The sequence below is a fragment of the Heloderma suspectum genome, chromosome 2 (assembly GCF_057233095.1).
Source record: "Heloderma suspectum isolate Gila_16-S chromosome 2, 16-S_ref, whole genome shotgun sequence".
Taxonomy (NCBI): domain Eukaryota; kingdom Metazoa; phylum Chordata; class Lepidosauria; order Squamata; family Helodermatidae; genus Heloderma; species Heloderma suspectum.
Window position 1 is genome coordinate 281899660 of NC_139459.1, and position 21518 is coordinate 281921177.

Here is a 21518-nt window from a genome sequence, read left to right on the forward strand (position 1 = left end):
TGATACTAGAAGAAAATCAGTGCATGTCACCAACAAAACCAGGTTCCTTGACTTAAGCAACTAAAAAGATATGATGATACATATTTTATTAATATAGGCTCCAAAGCATGTAAAAAGCCAAGGAACCCCTAGATCTCTACTGAACTTTTTGAAATATTGACTTTGCAAACCTAGAACAGCTCTACTACATGCTTCCATCTGTGGGCTCTATTATTATTATGCCCAATGTGCTGCAGTTCTGTTTTGCTATAAAACCTAAGCTTCTTCAGCTCATCCAGTAAATTGCAAGGGAAAGACTTACCATGCAGCTGCTGAGGTCCACCAAGCCAGGTTCAGAAAATCTGCCATGGTTGGCTGCATATGAAGGGACAAAGGAAATGTGGTTATTAAGAGAACAGTAAGCGCAAGCCCAATGTTATGCAGTTTCTCACATGCTCAGGACCAAGCATGGAGCCTGGAGCATTCTGTAAAGGGTTGATAATTCCTCAACATTTTATTGTATTTCTGTGTACCTTGACTGGGTATAAACATGATCTGTGCTCATATTGCGGGATGAAAACTGATTTCCACTAATGGTGCTTTGTTATTGATAAAGAACCTACAAATAATTATACATAGAGATCCACTGGATCATGAGGCAGAGAGGATAAGAAGTTGATGAGAGTTGGAGTGACCCAACCACGAGCATGGCAAGGACAGCAAGGCTTAATATTAGCAAGATGATGGAGGGCAAATATTGTAGTAAAGTCACCGTACCAGGCATTGTATTTCCTGTGACACAAGAGCCCGAGTACTGATTTTACTTTACTAGACAAAGATCAGATACTTGAAACATCTCAGTGATTAATAAACTATGGTCTGCAGGCACCAGCGGTCCCTTGTGTCAAATGGTCTGTGCTGTGTGCCTGTAATGGGTTGTATCCAATTTAATCCTACTTAGAGTAGACCCATTGAAATGAATGGGTCTTACATTAGACTAACATTGGATACAACCCAATGAAACTAATAGAGGATTGTTCCTCTTATTAGTTTCATTGGGTTGTACCCAATGTTAAGTTTAGTCCAAACAAGAATGAACTATGATCAATACAAATGTAAAATTTCTGCACTCTGATGCAACTGCACTGAATGCACGGAATAAAGGGGATAGGGAAATGCTGCTGTGTAATGGGTAGGCATTGTACATGCTCTGAATCACTGACAGTTGTCTCAGTCAAAACGCTACTATGCAGGCCCAAAGCAATTCTTATAGCCGCCATGTGGGAAATTGTTTGAAAGACTGCCACATATTGGCTGCTTGATGCAGCAAATGTGATGTATCAGAGCCACTCATCCTATGGTTCGCCTGCAATCCACGCCACTACCAATTGCGATGTATGTTACATTTTCATATAACATCTTCCAAATTTCAAATCAGCTTTTTGTTATCTACACGGTGGCCTGCAAAATTGCTATGGGATTCCATATGTTCAGACCTCAAACAGAATTCTCAGGTTTATACTCTGATCTTTCACAAACTGTAGTATTCATCTCCCTATCTAAAAAGCGCAGTGATCCCCGTCCCTACTAAACTTTACATTAATACCACTGAACATCCTTCCTCTGTTTTTTGTAATAGGAGAACCTCTTGTTGTTCTAAAAAACCTTGATTTCCCTGAACAGTGGTTACTGTGGCTGCATAATACCAGTTGTTGTCTAGATCTGAAGGAAATTCCCACTTATGCATCCAATGCTCCAACATGCAGCGAAGGCTTCACAGCATAAGAGCCATGACTCACCACATATACCCTGTGTGCAGCACCTCCTGTATTGCTTGGGGCTTCCGGATCACAGGCAGATTGAAAGTCATATGATTCCTTCCGTGTGAAGAACGAATTGTTGTAGAGAGCAGACATCAGGTGAGCATCCACCTCGCTGAAGAACTTTCCTACCTGCAAAGAAAAAAAGAAAGGAATACTCATCTGCTGTATCAAGACTGCTGTGCATTTCCCCACCAAGTTACTTTTTGCAGCAATGCTGTCACTCCTCCATTTTCATACATAACACAATTGAAATGGTCTTAAACAGGAAATAAGGAGTAATGAATGAACTGCACTAAACATGTAGGAAATAATTTTTGAATATGCATAATTAAGACATTTGGCTATTAGGCAGGAGTCACAGTGGAATAAATAAAACATTCACTTCTGCATAACTGAAGTGTGTAGGAGGCCCTGCTTTTGGGAGCACCATCGAAACACTTTCCTACAGAAAAAGAGCAGCTTACCTGGAACCAGTAATCTTCCTGGTTGGAGAGCACCAAAAAGCCCCCATCGTCAATGAGCACACAAAGGAGGTCCTGCAAGAGTGAAAAACACTTGTGTTTTGCAGGGCAGCGACTTCTAAATTCTGGTCCATGGACCAGCATTAGCCCTTTAGCAAAGCACTTGCCGGATTGCCTCTATATGGAGCACAGGCAACATCCTTGCAACACCAATGGGCATAGCTCACTGAATATGTGATTTGTATACATAAAATCACGGGTACAATCCTTGCATCCCCAGCTTACAAAAAAAGGATATCAGGTTGCAGAGATGGGAAAGACTGCAACTTGAAACCTTAGAAAGCTGCACAGTATGCCATACTGGTTAGATGGATCCATGGCCTGACTCTGTATAAGGCAGTGTCATGTGGCTTTGTCTTTTTAGTTACATACCAATCCAAGAGAAAAGATGGACATAAGAAAGAGAAGGGACACCCTTCCAGTGTTCAGGCCAGTCAGGTTTCAGAAAAACCACAGGGTAGGATCTTCTACTCATCTATTCTTAATCCATTTATGGGGCTTGCATGTGTGTAAGGATCAGGAGAAAGGTAGTCTATGAGGAAGCAAATAGTGGTGTTGGAAACGGAGCCTGGCAGGTAGGGGCATGTGTGTTTGTAGAGAATTATTGTGCCTATGGCAATATGTACATATCTCCTTGAAACCGTTTTCTTTCAATATGTCACATAATAATCACATTTTAAAAAAAATCTGGTGGTATATTATTATTTGTGGTGGTATATTATTATTTTTGTGGCCCTATTAAACATTTCCAGTGCCTCGCTTTAAATGGTTAGTTTAACTTATATACTCTAAACTCGAGTGGGTTTTATGGTAGTCCTCTGGTTCAGGAAGTAGTTATCTAGCTGCATTTCCCATATGTACCTTGTAATTAGCCTCACAGTCCATCTCACAGCTTGTGGAGGGGTCGCACTGCAAAACCAAAGAAGATAAGCAATGAAATTAAGAGAGATCTAAACACACATTCAAAGTGGTTTACTGCAACCCAGAACATGAAAACATATCTTTCAGAATCACAGATCAACAGATTTTATAGTCAGAAGGGGATTGTGAGGAAGTAATGAGGATGATTTGACATCGTTATCCATACTCTGATAACATCCAGATTAGATTGCTAAAATGTATGTGGGGAAGCCTTTGAAGACTATTTGGAAACTTAAATTGCTTAGGAATATGGTAGCCTGGTTGTTAACTGGGACTTGCTGAGTGCAACATGTCTTAGTAGTGTTGAGGTCTCCCCAAACTTTTGGGGTTGATGGGCATATTTGGAACTTTGATGGAGTGTTATGAGCACTCTCACAAAATGGCTACTGTGCAGGGCAGCTTGCCCATTCATAGAATGGCTGACATGGTGGCCATGGCTAATCACAAAACACCAATTTCCCAATGGCAAACTGGTGAGACTAAAAGAAAAGTAACCTGCTCAAGAACCTAAGTACAAGGCAGAGGTGGGGGCTGAGCTCCAAAATAGAAAACTCTTTTAACCCCAAATAAAGATGGCACTGGGGGGCAGCATTTCACTTTGCAGCATGGCAGCAGATAGTTAAAAAAAAAATCTTAAACAAAAACTAAAATCAGAAGGGTCAGGGAGCCTAGCAGGTGCCAAGAGAGGTGTCTGTGGGCACATGCGTGCCTACGGGCACCACGTTGGAGAACCCAGGGTTAAAAGATCTCCACTGGATTCCAGCTCATTTCCAAGCACAATTCAAAGTGCTGTTTTTGAGCTACAAAGCTCTAAATGACTTTGGACTAGGAAATTTGATGACAGAAGACCTTTGCACATATGAACCTGCCCATCTTTTAAGATCCTTTTCCAAGGCCCTGTTGTGTGTGTCCCAGCCTTCAGAGGCTAAGCAGTTGGCTACCAGGAATCTAGGCCTTCAGTGGTGGCACCCTGTTTATGAAATACCCTCTTCAGAGATATTAAGGTGGCTTCAACTTTAACATCTTAACACTCTTTTATTCATACAAGAGGGTGTTATTGGAAAGAACTGGAAGATAAAGAGGTGTTGCTATGAATAGGCGGCCTCTTTCAAGAACAGTGATATAGAGATAACCTCTAGGGATTCATACAACATCAACAGAGAGAAGCTGAAAAGTTCGTGATGATTGCCATGCTGCAGCGCTACAACATGTGGGGCCCAGCATGGAATTCTGAGTGCTCCTCAGCTCCAACCACAGCATATACAAAATACAAGTGCCCAGCTTCTTTCCCAGGAAGATGTTCTCCACCACCTACTCTTCGTGTTCCCAGCTGATCCCTTTCCGTTCGGTTACTTGCAAGGACTTTAAATTTTTCTGCCCAGGCCTCCAGGTCAAGTTTCACTCCAACCACTGGGGAAAGAAAAAGATCTTCAGCTTAGACAAATGTCCTTCATTTTTTTGTCTAAAGACATAGGCTTGGTTCCTGAATACTGCAATCATAAGACAGCTTGCGGAAGAAGTCTTTCCTGCCCCTGTCTCCTCACTGAAGCTCCCAGAGTTCCCCTGAAAAGCCTCTCTGGAGGGTCAGGAGATTCTCCTGAGCAGAATGGGAGGAGGGGCTGCTGGAGAAGGGCAGATCACCCAAAACCAGGTGGAGGAAACTTGCACGAGTACAAGCCAAAGGCATGCACTCAGCTTCTATGCCATACTCTGGCCTTGGTCACATCCTTGTTTCTTCCTGTCTGTCTATGCAAGTTGTAGACAACTGGGATATCTTTCTCAAACCCAGCCTGCATGTAATATTTTCACTGTCACTTCTTCCTTCAGTGTATGCTTGTCTCCAAACCAAATGCAGGAAGTGAAATTAATTCCCAGCCATTCAAGACTAGAGAAATGAGGAGACTGAAGATCAGCTGTTTGTGTCTGCCTGGAACAAATTACCATTCTAGGTTTCAAAGCACAGCTATTATTTGGCGAGGATTTTTTTTAAGGCTGTACATTTTAACAGAGTTTTGTTTTCTTGTGAACTAAATTAAAAAGGACTGAAACCCCTTTACTGAACTACAGGGAACCTAACTTATGAAGGAATTTGTCTCAGGACTATCTTGTAAAATTCCTCTTTCTGTTTCTTCAAAGCTATCATAATTATTTCAGAGCATGACAAGTTATATCAGGGCCACTTGTACTTTCAGCCTAATGTAAGGGTTTGTTAACAATAGTCCAGAGAAGTCCAAGCAGTTGTTGTTCAGTCGTTCAGTCGTGTCCGACTCTTCGTGACCCCATGGGCCATAGCATGCCAGGCCTTCCTGTCCTGCGCTCTCTCCCGGAGCGTGCTCAAGTTCATATTCATTGCATCGGTGATGCTATCTAGCCATCTCATCCTCTGCCATCCCCTTCTCCTTTTGCCTTCAGTCTTTCCCAGCATCAGGGTCTTTTCCAGGGAGTTTTCTCTTCGCATTAGGTGGCCAAAATATTGGAGCTTCAGCTTCAGTATCTGTCCTTCCAGTGAGCAGTCAGGGTTGATTTCCTTTAGGATTGACTGATTTGACCTCCTTGCAGTCCAGGGGACTCGTAAGAGTCTTCTCCAGCACCACAGTTCGAAAGCATCAATTCTTCGGCGCTCAGCCTTCCTTAGAGTCCAGCTCTCACAGCCATACATTACTACTGGGAAAACCATAGCTTTGATTAGACGGACCTTTGTCGGCAAGGTGATGTGTCTGCTTCTTACTATGCTGTCTAGGTTTGCCATAGCTTTCCTCCCAAGGAGCAAGCGTCTTTTAATTTCATGGCTACAGTCACCGTCTGCGGTGATCTTGGAGCCCAAGAAAGTAAAATCTGTCACTGCTTCCATTTCTTCCCCTTCTATATGCCAGGAAGTGATAGGGCCAGATGCCATGATCTTAGTTTTTGTAATGTTGAGTTTCAAACCAGCTTGAGATCCTCTTCGCTTTCTGCCATTAGGGTGGTATCGTCTGCATATCGGAGGTTGTTGATAATTCTCCCAGCAATCTTAATTCCGACCTGTGATTCATCCAACCCGGCATTTCTCATGATGTACTCTGCATATAAGTTAAATAAGCAGGGTGACAATATGCAGCCTTGTCGTACTCCTTTCCCAATTTTGAACCACTCGGTTGTTCCATGTCCGGTTCTTACTGTTGCTTCTTGACCCTTGTACAGGTTTCTCAGGAGGCAGGTAAGGTGGTCTGGTACTCCCATCACTTTAAGAATTTGCCACAGTTTGTTGTGATCCACACAATCCAAGGCTTTAGCGTAGTCAATGAAGCAGAAATAGACGTTTTTCTGGAATTCTCTTGCTTTCTCCATGGTGCAGCGAATGTTGGTGATTTGATCTCTAGTTTCTCTGCCTCTTCGAAACCCAGCTTGTACTTCAGGTAGTTCTCGGTTCGCATACTGCTGAAGCCTAGCTTGTAGGATTTTGAGCATAACCTTGCTGGCATGTGAAATGAGCGCAATTGTGCGGTAGTTTGAGCACTCTTTGGCGTTGCCCTTCTTTGGAATTGGAATGTAAACTGACCTATTCCAGTCTTGCGGCCATTGTTGAGTGTTCCAAATTTGTTGGCATATTGAATGCAGCACTTTAACAGCATCATCTTTTAGGATTTTAAATAGCTCAGCTGGAATATTGTCATCTGCGCTAGCTTTGTTGTTAGGAATGCTTCCTAAGGCCCACTTGACTTCACTTTCTAGGATGTCCGGCTCAAGTTCAGTGACCGCACTATCATGGCTATCAGGGACATTCAGATCTTTCCTGTATAGTTCTTCTGTGTATTCTTTCCACCTCTTAATCTCATCTGCTTCTGTTAGGTCCCTGCCTTCTTTGTCCTTTATCATGCCCGTCTTTGCACAAAACGTTCCCTTGAGATCTCTGATTTTCTGTATCCAAATTGGAGATCCAAGTGCTTCTAGATGGAAGGTTCTAGTGCTATTAATCAAAAGTCTTTGCAACTATTCTATCTTTTCCTACTTAACAGATTTTTTTTTTTGTAGAAAGAAAAAGGGTGGAACAAGCAGTGGGAAAACATAGTATCACAGAATCATAGGGTTGGAAGGGGCCTAAAAGACCATCGAGTCCAACCCCGTGCTCATTGCAGGAAGCCTGATTCCCAGGCGGTCTCCCATCCAAGCACTAACCACAGCTGACCCTGCTTAGCTTCCGAGATCAGACAAGATGAGAGGGTTACGAGTGGATGTCAACTGGACCTAGGGATATCGGAGAAATCCACAATGGAACCAAATGGGTTTGGATTTTTATGAATGCGACCTGCAGATTCCATAGCGGACTGGCTTTTCCCCTGTTGGGTGGATTCTGTGGACTTGCAGACCATTTTTTTAACCTTTGGGAATTTTGCACAAATTCTGTAGTAGAAAAATATGCAAAAATTAAGAACAGCTGAAAATGCACATTTTCCCGTAGGCTAAAGTGTGAAAATGCACATTTTGGGGGAATTTGCGCAGTTTTGCGCAAATTCAGAAACTAAAAAAAATCCGATTCCATCAGTGGGCAGATGATGGAACGAAATGCACCTGACAAAACATAAATGGAACAGATTTTACATAATCCATACATCCCTATCTGGCCCCCCTTTGAAATTTTGTGTATGAGACAGGGCATTTGCACAATAAAAGCCTTGTCTGGAAACACGTCAGTGCACTGGACTTTATGTTCCTAGTAGACATCTAGAGCAAACCAAAGACTCTGAGACAAAGATCCAGACAGAACAGCCTGACTTTCTTACCTGCAGGTTTCAGGTGCCTCTCATCAATGTTGAGCTCCACCGCTGTACTAACAAGGATCCCAATGGTGTTGTTTTCCAGCTCCAGCCCTCTGTAGCTGGCTATAGGGAGAAGAGGAAAAGAAGATCTGCCATCCTGTTTGCTATGGGGGATGGGAATGGTAACATGACTGCTATTAAGAACTCTCTGGGGTCTGTGACAACGCCATCCCTACCTCTCTTCATGGATTCATGAAGGGTGGGGGGCTGCCTTTCTGCCAGTGCCCACTCCCCTTTCACCTTGGTGATAAAAAAAAAGGCTGCACTTTACTTTTTATGAACCTCCTATCTAGTCACCTATGAAGACAGAACACTTTACTGCTCGGGCTCTGCCCTCTGCACATGATGCAGATAGTAACCATCCTATATGGCAAGCAATGTACCACATTCTTCCATTCATTTTCTACTCAGTAAAGATCCCTAATGCAAAGTGGCGGCTCCCTTATGGGGCAAGAAGCTTCATTTGGGAAGACCAAAATTACTGATCTGTAGAAATGATGGGGATCATATTCTAAGAGTTCTTTAGGAAGCATGGGATGATCCAGATAAGGGAAAGCACTATGTAAACACTAAATATCACTGTTTTGTCTTTGCAATAAGCCCTGTGTCTCTTAGTACAGAGCCAGACGCTTAGAGGGAGTATCCAAGTAGAGGGCAGAGGAAATCCATCCCAACTGTCTGGAGATCCTGTGTAGAGTTACACTTACACTCCCGGAAAGGTGGTTTAAAGATGTAGCCTTTGTTATCTAGGCTCCTCCGATAGAAGCTGGCATTGAAGGGTTCCTGTTTTTCTTCCCAGTCTTCAGCAGCTCTTAAATGAAATCACACAAAAACAAGAGAGAAATGATTCTTAAAATGCCTGAAATATTCATTCTGCCCCACACATCACATACCTTTGGCATAGATTTTATTTTCCATAGAGGTCAATCCCTAAATGAAGTGTATTCAACATGGCTAATGGCTATGATCAAATATGATCGAAAGCTTTTACAGTGGTGATCTCCCCATCTGCTCTCAGGGTTACAAAAGTTGAAATGTACATATGTTCATATGTTTGATATAACATTTTCAGAATGTAAACAAACAATATATTTCACCTCTGAATGTATAGGATGGCATTTAAGCCATAATTCCCTTTAATGAGAACTAGAATCTTGTCTTTTGAAAACTGAAGCTGAATTAATTATTTTTTAGCAGGCCTTCACAAACCGAGCAAAATGAATGCGTTGCAGCCCACCAACTATTTACTGTCACCATCGAATAGTTTTCATTGTGCATAGAGATGAGCACTTAACAAATCTACTGTTTTTGCAGCCCCAGGCATACAGAAAACTGGAATGTTTATCAAGCTCCTGACAGGCTTGGTGAGTCACAGGTTATGTGGCTCATTTTATCGTCTCCTGGTCAGGCTTTATAGATAATTATCGGCTTTCAGAAATCTCTAAAATCACAAGGGTGATGGTTAAAACATAACAGCTGGCAGCCTATATTCCTTTGAATGCCAAGGGCCTCTAATCTTCTTCTGAATCTTTGCAAGCTCAGCTATATTAAACAACCAATAATAATATCCCTCTGAAGAAAGTAGTTCGCGATACAAAGGAATTACACCTCAGGAGTGACCTTCAGTGACACAAGCAGTTCAGTAGAGGAAAGGACCCCTAGGAGTCTATGAGGTTTTTAGTGGCCACACTCTGACAGTCCCTTTTGCTCAAAAAGAAGCTTCTTCAGCATCTTTAAAGGGCAGGTCTGCAAACTGAAATGCATGGCCCTGCTGGTTACCCAAGAATAGGGGTGGGGAACTCCCCCCCCCAGCATTCTATTCTGCATTCCCTCTAGGTAATCTGCCAGGGGCAGCATGCCAGTGGTGATCAGGACCAAAGACACCCCCTTCCTCACTTTCTTCCTGCCTCCCCTTTTCTCCCTGCCCCTTCCTCCCTGCCCAGCGAGGTCTGAACTGCTCGCTTGCAGAGGGCTTTTGAAAGTAGGCTGAGGGATGCAGGATGCCCACCCCTGCCCAAGATAATGGTTGGGGATTAGCATTCTGTCTACCTCAGTGGTTTATGGCATAATTATTTTTTCAAAAAACCATTCACATGCCAGTATGTGCTGGGACACACGCACTTGCTTTACAGTTAAGCGCATGTTGAACTGGCCCAAATCCCTGGGACAGTTGTCCACAATCTCTATGCTGAAGCATTAACTAGCCAATGAAATGCATGGTGTGCTGTGGGTAGAGTGTGCACCCATAAGCAAGTGACCTTTGGGATCTAAATGCACTGGCCCCAATACAACTAGCCTTGACTACGTTCCATCAAAAGTAATTCACTTCTTCTGTTAGTTTCACTGGAGCAGGCAGAGCAATCCTACCCCCTTGGATGGCCACCCGAGAGGGTTTAGGATGGGGTGTAGGTCCCACTCCACCAGCCGGGAACAGTTCTAGCTGCCCTAGAGGACCCAGTTAAGCCCACTGAAAGCTCTGTGGGTGTAAATTTACTGCTGGTGGTGTTTCCACCAGCAATAGGCAGCAAAATGTCTCAAGCGGGGTGATCTGGGGCTGGGGCAGGAGGAGGACAGAGGCAGCCTTGCATGCAGAGGATCCAAAGCCCCTTTGTCAGCCAGAGAGGTGCCAAGATCAGCTTCTCCTGCTATCAGCTTCTCCTGCTATCCCAGCCTGGAGCTGGCACAACAAATTTGCCTCCTCAGTGGTGGTGGGGAAACGAAGAAAAACAAAACCATACGGCACAGAGAGCAGCAAGTCCACCTGCCCCAGGCCGCTTGCCTTGGCTGGCGTGAGCCGGCAAGGGTTTGGGCGTGGTGGACGATAGGACACTTTGCACTCCACTCCTCCCCAATTTGGGATTGCACTTTCAGCCATGACTAACTTTGGTTGGATCGGGGCCACTAATTGCTAATTTCAGGTGACATCTTCTGGAGGAAATGTGCACCTCTAGTACTCACAGGTCAAAAACTGTTCCATGTGCACCAAGGGGAATAGACTATGAAGAGTGAGACAGAGCAAAGTACAGCTAAGAATGCGCAGGGCCTCAGAGACAAAAAGCCACTGTGGGCTGCATGTGTCCCCTGGACTACTTTGTAAATGGCACTGATCTAGCCAGCGATAAAGGGTTTTCATTCATATATGATGTTATACAGAGCATGCTTCCATGCTCCAGTCAATTCTGCAATTTAAATAGTAAGGTCATTAGAGCTATGTCTCCTCCCAAATCAGATGTAGGTAACAGCAGGAATTAGGGAGGTGGCTCAGCATATCAGTCTATGATCTGCAAGTTCCCTTAGAGATTTTATTACAGTAAGCAGTATGTAAGTACTACTACTACAAATAAATATAAATATAAAATAAATACAGAGTGGAAGAAGGGGAGAACTATACAATACACGTAGTTCCATGATTATTCCCAGAGGGCCAGCCTGAGTTTCAAGGGCAGGAGGAAGGAAGCTATTTAACCCCTCCCTGTCTCTAGACATCCAGTTGTATACTAGCACCTACAGATCACAAGGCAAACAAAAAGGGCCACTTACTTGTTAGGGAAAACGCGGGTGATGCCACCATCAGTTGCAACAAACACAGCTAGGAGGCTATACCTGCAATGAGGCAAAGACAGGAAGTTACAATAGCAAGGAATCAGCATTAGGCCAACATCCCACTTCTCGCTGATACATCTTTGTAATGTAAGTTCAGCAAACATGTTGATCCTTACAGCTGTAGTATGTGCAGCAAGCTTCCAGTTAGCGGTGCCTTGCCTGTACCCATGGTGGGACTCTTAGCAGCACATGCTTCCCACCAGCAGTGCCTTTGCCACACCCAGCGCAAACCCCTGTGTAGCGCAACCTCTTTCCTGGAAATTTCCTGATCCTGGTGTTTACTATGACATGGTAAATTCACATTACCATAGATCAGCAGTAGGCAACTCCCAGTATTGTTGGGCCGCTGCTCCCATGATCCCTCACCTTTGGCCATACAGCTAGGGCTGATAGGAGTTGCAGTCCAGCAACATCTGGAGGGCCACAAGACACCCACCCCTGCTGGAGATCGTTAAGGTCTGAACTCCCTGACCACTTGAGGCTCTCCGTGCATTGTCAACTTGATCTCCAAGGCTTTGGGTTTTACCCATTTGCATGGGCCTGCTACATTTGCATGGCAAAAGAGAGTTTTGGCGTGAAGCCTGCACTGTAAAAAAGATGTATCTGTTCCCTGTTGGAGGATCCTTTCCTTGGGGTGCCAAAACACCCCTAGAGTATCTGACATACTACTGAACTGAAATTGTATTTACGTGTTTAGGTCTTGGTCCTTCCATACTCTTTCCACCAGCTGTTGGGTGATCCCTGTGTCCAGGATAAGGTTGTGAAGAAGGAAGTTATCACCTTGAAAGAGAAAGAGAAGATGCATGTTCCCAACCCAGAGGCTTGCTTATCAGATATTCATGAGTACAGTTTCTTGTCATTTTAAGGGTCGTGGGGAATCCATCTTGCCACCTTGCTTGTCTTCCTTTCACCTTGAAATGTTCTCTTTCCACTTGCTTCAGCAGTGACTAAACTGTGGCACAAAGCCTGCAAAGCATGGTGCGGACACTCCACAACGCTCACTAAGTAGTGGTTTGGATGTCCTACACAGGTGATGTTTGGGTGAGAGTTATGGGGTTGCTGTGTGATCCTTATCACTTTATTACTAATCATATATATTCACTTGATGTATGTTCACTACTGAAATAAACTCTAGAGCAGATGGGTAGCTCTGCAAATATATTCCAGTACTTCCTAGTTATATGCCATTCCTCAAAATGTTGTCTGTGACTCTTCTCAGCATTGTCCTCTCTGCTCTCCCAATACTGGAAGTCTACCAATTCTGCTGGTACCTAACCAGCTCAAAGCTATTGGTCCTAGTGTTGTTCCAGCCCTTGGCTTCTCATGTGGCTCACAGTTTAGAATGCACCCTTATAAGATCACTAGCTAAAAAGTCTTAGGTAGCATGGGGGGAAACGGGCTCCATATCTTTCCTCCTTTCATTTCATATTCCCTTTCCTCCTCCTCTTCCCATCCCACCCCTTTTGTGTCTTGTCCTTCCCCCTTATTGAAGCTGTGAGCTTTTCTACGTGAGGCATTTATTGTGCACTTGTCATTCCCTACTCATGTTGTTTATGGGTTGTTTAGATGATGTCATGACCTGCCAGTTTCACTTCTGTGCCTAAAGAGCACTTTTGGCAAGTTTTTTAAGAGCAGGGAAAATGTGGTACTATTTGTGAAAGCGAAAGAAAATGCTTTTTCCACTTGTGTAATTACCCTATTCCGCTATACCACAGTGCCACCTAGAGGTTATATAGCAGAAAAGCAGGAAAGGAAATGCTCTTCATGTAGTGCTTGGAACTCACTTCTGTGATAAAACTGAAAGTAGACACAGCAGATTAACAGCTTCATGTAGAAAAGCTCTGTCTCTGGCATCAGTGCCATTTTCCACACTACTGCTTTCACATGGAGGCAAGTACACATGTCTTTTCTCTCCTTGCTTGGCATAGTGGTGGTGGGCAGCAGTGGCAAGGAGGCTACAGGCCAGGGTAAGCAACCTGGTGCCCTCCAGATGTTTTTGGAATACAATTCCCATCAGCCACAGCCAGCATAGCTAATAGTCAGGTATCAGGAGTTGGGATAGGTTGCTGTAAGCCTTGCACAAAACATGGCCTAGAGTAGGTGTAGGCAACCTGGTGCCCTTCAGAAGCTTTAGACTACACTTCCCAGCATTCCTGACCAATGGCTATGTGGTATATTGGTTAAAGTGCTGGACCAGGACTCAGGAGATGTGGGTTCTAGTCCCCACTGGGCCATGAAGCTTACTGAGTGACTTTGGGCCAGACAACGACTTTCAGCCTAACCTACCTCACAAGGTTGTTGTGGGGATAAAATGGAGGAGGGCAACCATGAGTTCCATGCAACAGCAAAAAAGGTGGGATATAAATGTGGTAATAAATGCTGGCTGAGGCTGTTGAAGTCCAAAATATCTGGAGGGTACCAGGTTGGAGACAGCTGGCTTGGAGCATCCCTCTCATGGCACAAATAAGTCCAATAAGTCCTCCTTCCCATTTTCTTGCCCCATGTAGCAGTGGCAGTACGGAAAGGAATACGCTGAGCTTTCCCCACCCTCGCTTGGTCCATGTAGTTATTGGTGGTGGTGTTGCTGCTGACGGAGACATGCAAAGCACAGAGGTAGATTCCTGGAGTGCTTTCATTTCTTGGGCATGTTAAGAATATAAAAAAGAAACAGATGTCTCAAACTGTTATTTCTATTATACACAGGGTTTGGAAGGGGACCTCTAGGTCATCTCGTCTAAACTCTCTCTCAGGAAATATACTTTAACACCTGAAGTATACTTGAGAGGGGCTGTCCAGACCCTTTTCTTTTTAACCCACTGAGGAAGGACATTCCATAGCCACCTTACCTATTTTATTATTTATTTTTTACCACGGAATTGTTTTATCGCTAGAAAAAGTAACTCACATTTAATAAAAACATACACCATGTTCTTGCGATGTAATCTCACTCCTTTTTCTGCTATTCATGGGGAATGATTTGTTTGCCTTCTGGATCTTTCTCTCAGGATCAGATTGGCTGTATATATGTGGTGCTTTTGTGAAATGTACCACTAGCAACAGAATCCAAGAACACCAGAATCTCACATGGGCCATGACCCAATTCAAACCAGGCCAAGATTGGAGAGAGAGTTGTGTACCTGGTGGCATATTCATGCTTGGCAAGCAACATTACTAAGTGATTGCTGTAATCCTATGTACACTTCCTGGGCGTGAGCCCTGCTGAACTCTATGAGGCTTGCTTCCAAGTAGACATACACAGGATTGCATTGTAATCAATTAATCCTGTTGGATATTACCAATCATTTATTCTCCTTTCATGACATCCAGCTGATACTACAGTCTTTCCCAGAGGTAGGTTTGTGCTAAAATAAGCCACCTTAACTTTTCTTCAGACACAGTCATAGAGCATGTTCTGTCTAAATCAGGGGTGGAGAATCTGTGTCCCTCCAAGCAACACTGTACTCCAACTCCCATCACCTTGACCATGGGCTATACTGGCTGGGGCTGATGGGAGTTGGAATCCAACATCTGGAGGCCCACAGCTTCCCATGTCTGAATAAAGTTTTAGTGAACACAAATGTTGCTCCATTAAAAAAAAAGTGTATATTTTATTTTAACACGTATCTTTCAAAACAGTAGTAATCCCTTCTTAGTTTTTCCTGGCTTCTCTCACCTAAACAGTGCGGAGTGTTTCTTGGGAGGAGGCTGTCTGTCCAGGGCATGCCCCTGTGGTACTTACATTGCTTGGAGTCAGGCGTCACCTTTTCCATGAGGGCGATAAAGTTTTCCAGGAATTCAGTGTTGTTATCCGACAGGTTGAGGTCTTTGCAATATTCTCTGGGGTTATGATGAAAAGATTTGTAGTTTGGAAGGATGAAAAAGTTACGGTCAGTTTTCTCTCTCTTAGAACTGGGATAATAATGACTTTGTGTGCAACGTGGGTGAGGCAGTTACCCAGACGTGTTGCTGTTGTGCATTAAGAGCACCTGTTCAATAATGTCTGCCTACATGTTTGAGATGAGGGATGTAGGGATAAGGAGAATTATTTAGTAACATTCATATCCTGACCTACTCAATAAACTCAGGGGAGCGGTTTCCAGTTCGATGCGCATTGTGTACAATGAATTATCAATACCTACATGTAATTGGAACATATTTTTTATAGATGCCTTTAAATGTCCATGGGAGGAGGGAGTAAGTGGGGGAAAGGCACATATGCAAGAGACTGAAATATCTCCCAACAGATCTCTACATGGAACATACAAGTGTGCTGTTCTGTGTGACGGGGGCCTATTCTGATGCAAATGGTCACAGGATAGCAGCATGCTTTAAAAAAAGGGTGATATTGGGTATCTCACGCTATTATAGCACCTCTCAGGAACAACCAGAAGACTATAAAATAATATGGAGTCAATTTATGCAGGAACAGCAGGCAGTCTTTGGGAATTTATTGGCCATATAAAAATCTGAAGCATTCACTCATTTCTGTTGTTCACTGGTGCTATCAAACACCATCTGAATGGGCTCCTAATGCCACCTAAGGCACACCAGCATTGTGCGAAACCACACCATGACTGCTTTCTTGAATTTGTGCAGTAACTATGCTGCCCCTCTAAGGATTCAGTGGCTAAATTAAATTCCTTTAAGAACTGGGGCTTAATTATACATGTGGCTTCATTAAACTTCTTTAGAGACTGAAAAGATCTGTAGCAAAAGTAGATCTTCCTTCCTTCAACCTGATCGACTTCTGTGAAGTTCCAGAGATGCCTACTTTTACTCTGACTTGCAGTATAGCCCTGGGAGATAGCTTTGTGATGACCCTAATTACAGAAGCTTTTGTTTTTCATCAAGCAACTTTGGAAAAAAGCCATGGGATCTCAAATAATTTTGGTTTTGTGATTGTTCTCTTCTGATCCTCCTTTTTCTTTAGCTTTGGTCATAATTTTCTTTGACCCCTTTCTCTTTGGTTCCTTTAGAAAGATGGGGCCTATAGGGAATCATAGAATCATAGGGTTGGAGGGGGCCTACAAGACCACTGAGTCCAACCCCTGCTCAATGCAGGAAGCCTGATTCCCAGGCAGTCTCCCATCCAAGCACTAACCAGGGCTGACCCTGCTTAGCTCCCAAGATCAGATGAGATCGGGCGCATCCAAGTAAAGGTATTCTTTGGTGGAAAGCCAAGGGTGCAAAGGTGATGTTACTAAAAGCCCCATTTACTCTATAAGTAACAACTGGTTTCTCTAGAGCAGGGGTGGGGAACGAGTGGCCCTCCAGATGTTGGACTGCAACTCCCATGATCCCACACCATTGGCTGTGTTGGCTAGAAATCATAGAATCATAGAATAGTAGGGTTGGAAGGGGCCTACAAGGCCATTGAGTCCAACCTCCTGCTCAATGCAGGAATCCAAGTCAGAGCATCCCTGACAGATGGCTGTCCAGCCTCGTCTTGAATGCCTCCAGTGTGGGAGAGCCCACCGCCTCCCTAGGGAATTGGTTCCATTGTTGTATTGCTCTAAGAGTCAGGAAGTTTTTCCTGATGTTCAGCCGGAATCTGGCTTCCTGTAACTTGAGCCCATTATTCCGTGTCCTGCACTCTGGGATGATCAAGAAGAGACCCTGGCCTTCCTCTCTGTGACAACCTTTCAAGGACTTGAAGAGCGCTATCATAGCTCCCTCAGTTTTCTCTTCTCAAGGCTACACATGCCCAGTTCTTTCAGTCTCTCCTCAAAGGGCATTGTTTCCAGTGCCCTGATCATCTTTGTTGCCCTCCTCTGAACCCTCTCCAGCTTGTCTGCATTCTTCTTAAAGTGCAGTGCCCAGAACTAGACACAGTACTCCAGATAAGGCCTAACCAGTGCTGAGTAGAGGGGAACTAGTACTTCCTGGGATTTGGAAGCTATGCTTCTATGAATGCAGCCCAAAAGAGCATTGGCCTTTTTTGCAGCCACATCACATTGTTGGCTCATCTTCAGCTTGTGATCCACAACAATTCCAAGATCCTTCTGGCTTGCAGTGTTGTTGAGCCACATATCCCCCATCTTGTAACTGTGCATTTGGTTTCTTTTTCCTAGGTGCAGAACTTGGCATTTATCCCTATTAAATGTCATTCACAGTCCACAAGGGAGGTTACTTGATCAAAAAATGAGATCAGATTCGTCTGGTAGGATTTGTTCTTGACAAATCCATGTTGGCTTTGAGTAATCACTGCATTGTGTTCAAGGTACTTACAGATGGATTGCTTTATCATCTGCTCCAGAATTTTCCCAGAGATTGATGTGGACCTCAGTAGCACCTGGAGGGCCACGCATACCCCATCCCTGCTCTAGATTGCACATTCCAGTTGTAAAAACAAGAGCAGGATAAAACGTTCTTCCCTGTGAGGCCTCAATTCTGGTTAATAGTGTTTGATGGCATGCATACCACAGTGACTTCCATTACATACTAATGGAAATTAGGCACCTGAGCTCTAGGTATTATGAGTGATAGAACACTGTAATCAAACAAAATCTTTGGGAATAATATACCTTACAGTCTCCTAAATGAAACTGTCTCTGACCTGCTCTTGTTAGATTCTTCTTAAAAGAGAAAATGTATCCTCGAATAAACAAAATAGAGGGACATGAGGATAAGTCATAGCTGCCTACAAACAAAAGAGGTATACACAGTGACAAAAGAGGTATACAATTATGTAACGGGCCAATTTATGCAGCCCTAAGCCTTAACTCATTGAGATGGCTCCTGCCAATTATCTTGCCAGGCTCACTTTAAGCAATCACTCCAAGATCCCTTCCTTGCAAGCTGCTCTTACAGGGCATTCACTGCTTGTTTGCAATACAGAATGGGCACCCTAGGGTGGCCGTTGCTTTAAACAATGTCACCACAGACCTTTCTGCATGTCTGCATATAATTGCTTTTGACTCATCATACTAAATGGCAACATACAGGAGATAAGAGATAACTGTAGTCATCTGCCAAGAAAGCAGGCAACAATAACAGTTAAATGTTGGCTTAACATTAACAAGGGGTTTCTGGAGTTTGAATGGACTAAGGGTGGAACTACAGGTTAGCTTGGCAAACCCTAGTTTCCCCCCGAAATGTATTAGCCAGTTAACAGTAATGCCTTGGGGGGATTTGCTGGGGAAAATAAACAGGAGGGAGAATATGGTTACTTCTTCCTCTGCCCACCTATTCACACCTGCAACTATTCCCACCTTCACTTAATTTATTTCTGCCTAGGAAAAATAGGTGGGGGCAGCCAGGGAGAAGTTGTAAGGAACACCCCCTTCCCGCCACTGCTCCTTAACTGCAAATACGCTTCCCGGCCTCACATCAGCACTACGAGACCAACACAGGACTGGAAACCCTGTATTTCCTCCAGAACGCATAGCTTCACCCCCCCCCCTCCCCCGCCGCCAAAACCTGCTTGGATTAAATATGAGTGGACCACACTGTAATCCAATAGGGCGGAGAGAGGTCATGAGTAGTAGCAGCAGCAATTTTCCAAGGAGAAAACAGAGGAGACCACCAGTTACGCACTGGGGTGACCGGAGTCTGAAGAACTCCCTCGAGGGCACTGACCTTGAAGGCAAGACTGCCCAGCTTCCTTCTTGCATGACTTCCCCATTGACCTTGGGCTTGTGGCCAAATCCTTTTCCCTTGGAGGTAAATTCCTTTTGTAAAAGGGGGATACGGGTACTTACCTGCCTCTTTAAAGGGGGAAGAGGCGATATGCTGCTCAGGTGACTTGTGAATGGAGCTAAAGAGGATTACCCTCGCTATCCTGCTTTAACCCAGTGGTTTGTCTCCTCCAAAAACAAGATAGAGCAAAAGCTGCAAACTCTAATAATTACATCTTTTTTTGTATTCACCTATGCTCAGTTCCTGTCTTTTGTGGACAAAAATCTCTGGTGAGTCAGCTGACTTCATTTTGAATCATATTAAATTTGCAAAATGCTTCTCCCCTAGAACTCTACTCTTTGAGGAAATTGGGAGACAGGAGAGGAGGGAGTGGAGAAGGAAAGCATGGGAGAAAACACCAAGGATCTGTCTTATTTGTGGAACAAATCGATATTCCACAGTGCACAGAGATTGTCTGGACGGTCACAGAGAACTGCTCTTCACCATAGCAATAAGAAAATGAGATGGCCAGCCATGCTTTACTTCAGAATTATGCATGGGAAATACTGCTACACACATTTACGCATACAGACTCTAGACAGATCTGTACCCTTCATTTAGATAGATAGGTGCTGACTCTTGACCGTAGGAGGACACATATATTCAGTGCAGAATTGCATTACATCTCATATTACAAAAACAAAAAAAGCACCCCTATCCAGATGAAATTTGATGCTCTTAGAGACCCCACTCTTCTAATGGGTTGCTTTATATGAGTGTAAGCCTCTATCCCTGTGTGTGCACATGTATATGGAGGATGGTGAATCATTCATAGAGCCTGCTACAAATAACAGATCTATCCCTGGCCCTGTGCCAGTTTACTACTGTCTCTGGAGGATTTGCATGAGCTGCAGCTGCAGAGTTCTAATGAACATTGCTGGCTTTGCATTGCCAATAGCTAATGACTAAGATGGAGACCTGCATGCTTGGCCCCACTCCTCATTGCCTCCCAAGAGTAAGTGTAAAGGCACACTTTCATTTAGGGGCTGATTTCTCTGGGTTCATGGCAGTGTCACGTTGGACTTCCTGAGAGGGTGGCCAGATGAAGAAGCGGACAGGGCTCTTGCACCTTCAGTTGTTGTGTAGAAGAGGGAATTTCAGCAGGTACAGCTTGCACGATAAGCTACACTTGCTGAAATTCCCTCTTCCTCAAAACTGTTGAAGGTGCAGGAGCCCTGCCCACATTCGCATGTAGCCCACCCTACCTGTTGCTGGAAAAAATGCTAATGAGTTTGCCAAGCACAGCTCCAGAGGCCTCAAGAGTTTCCTACTGTTGACACTAATGAAAAATAAAAATAATACAGGAATGGAAAAATGCTGTACCAAAAACATCAGACCGGAAGGATTCTTCATGGGGGGCATCCAAACACTGGAAAATTGTAGCTCTTTCTGTACAGTGGAGATAACTCACAACCCCCTTTTTTTGGAGTTAATTGCTCATACAGAACAAATCATGTCTGCTATTGAGCATGATAAATACTAGATGAACTGGGCCATGATTCTGATCAAATAGCTGCTCTGGCATACCTTGAGGCTCAAGGCAGCTAAGCTGCCTAGATGGGTGCTGCACCTGTAGATGTTTAGCTGGGCTAGATAAGGCAGGAATGAGCCCTGCCCTGCTCTGCTCAGCATCTGCAAACTGCACACAGAATCAATTCAATGTATACAAACATAATCTCAGCCTTGGCTGTTAATCACCTGCAATAAATCTTTAAAGGAGCCAGCCTGCAGTCTTCGAGAATTGCTCTTTGCCAGTAATGTTCGTAGGGCAAAACTCCCAGCCATAGACACTGCCCCCCCCCAAGTGTGAAAGTGCTATGGAGAAACTCTAAGCAAATGTGTCTTACAACTGCAGGCCTCCCTTCTGCTAAAAGATATGCAAGAGACCAAAAGAAACTGAATATAAGGAGGCTTACATAATGGGTGAGCAGTGCATGAATTCTTAACACACGGAGCAAGAACGAATCTAGTTTATTCCCTATTGCATCCTTTCCCAACCTGGTGCCTTCCAGATGTTTTGGACTTCAACTCCCATCAACCCCAGCCCACAAGCCAATGGTCAAGAATGCTGGGAGTTGTAGTCCAAAACATCTGGCAGGCACCAGGTTGCAGAAGGCTGAGCCCGATTATATCATAGTTCTCAAAGGTGGGTAATGCATGGATCTACCTTGTAAACCTTGCCTTTCCCAAAAAGCTCT

At 44.1% G+C, this 21518-nt stretch overlaps 1 protein-coding gene across 1 annotated transcript in view; it reads right to left on the bottom strand.

Annotated features, from left to right (window-relative positions):
- Positions 1-21518, bottom strand: part of CACNA2D2 (calcium voltage-gated channel auxiliary subunit alpha2delta 2) — an 806035-nt gene that overhangs the window by 11884 nt on the left and 772633 nt on the right. Inside the window, exons 24-33 of the mRNA XM_084839654.1 lie at positions 15383-15480; positions 12333-12423; positions 11581-11643; positions 8748-8851; positions 8005-8103; positions 4560-4654; positions 3185-3232; positions 2267-2338; positions 1779-1931; positions 302-354 (exon numbers count right to left, since the gene is read on the bottom strand). Of these exons, the coding sequence (XP_084695780.1) occupies positions 302-354; positions 1779-1931; positions 2267-2338; positions 3185-3232; positions 4560-4654; positions 8005-8103; positions 8748-8851; positions 11581-11643; positions 12333-12423; positions 15383-15480 (876 nt within the window). The remainder of the gene's footprint in view (positions 1-301; positions 355-1778; positions 1932-2266; positions 2339-3184; positions 3233-4559; positions 4655-8004; positions 8104-8747; positions 8852-11580; positions 11644-12332; positions 12424-15382; positions 15481-21518) is intronic.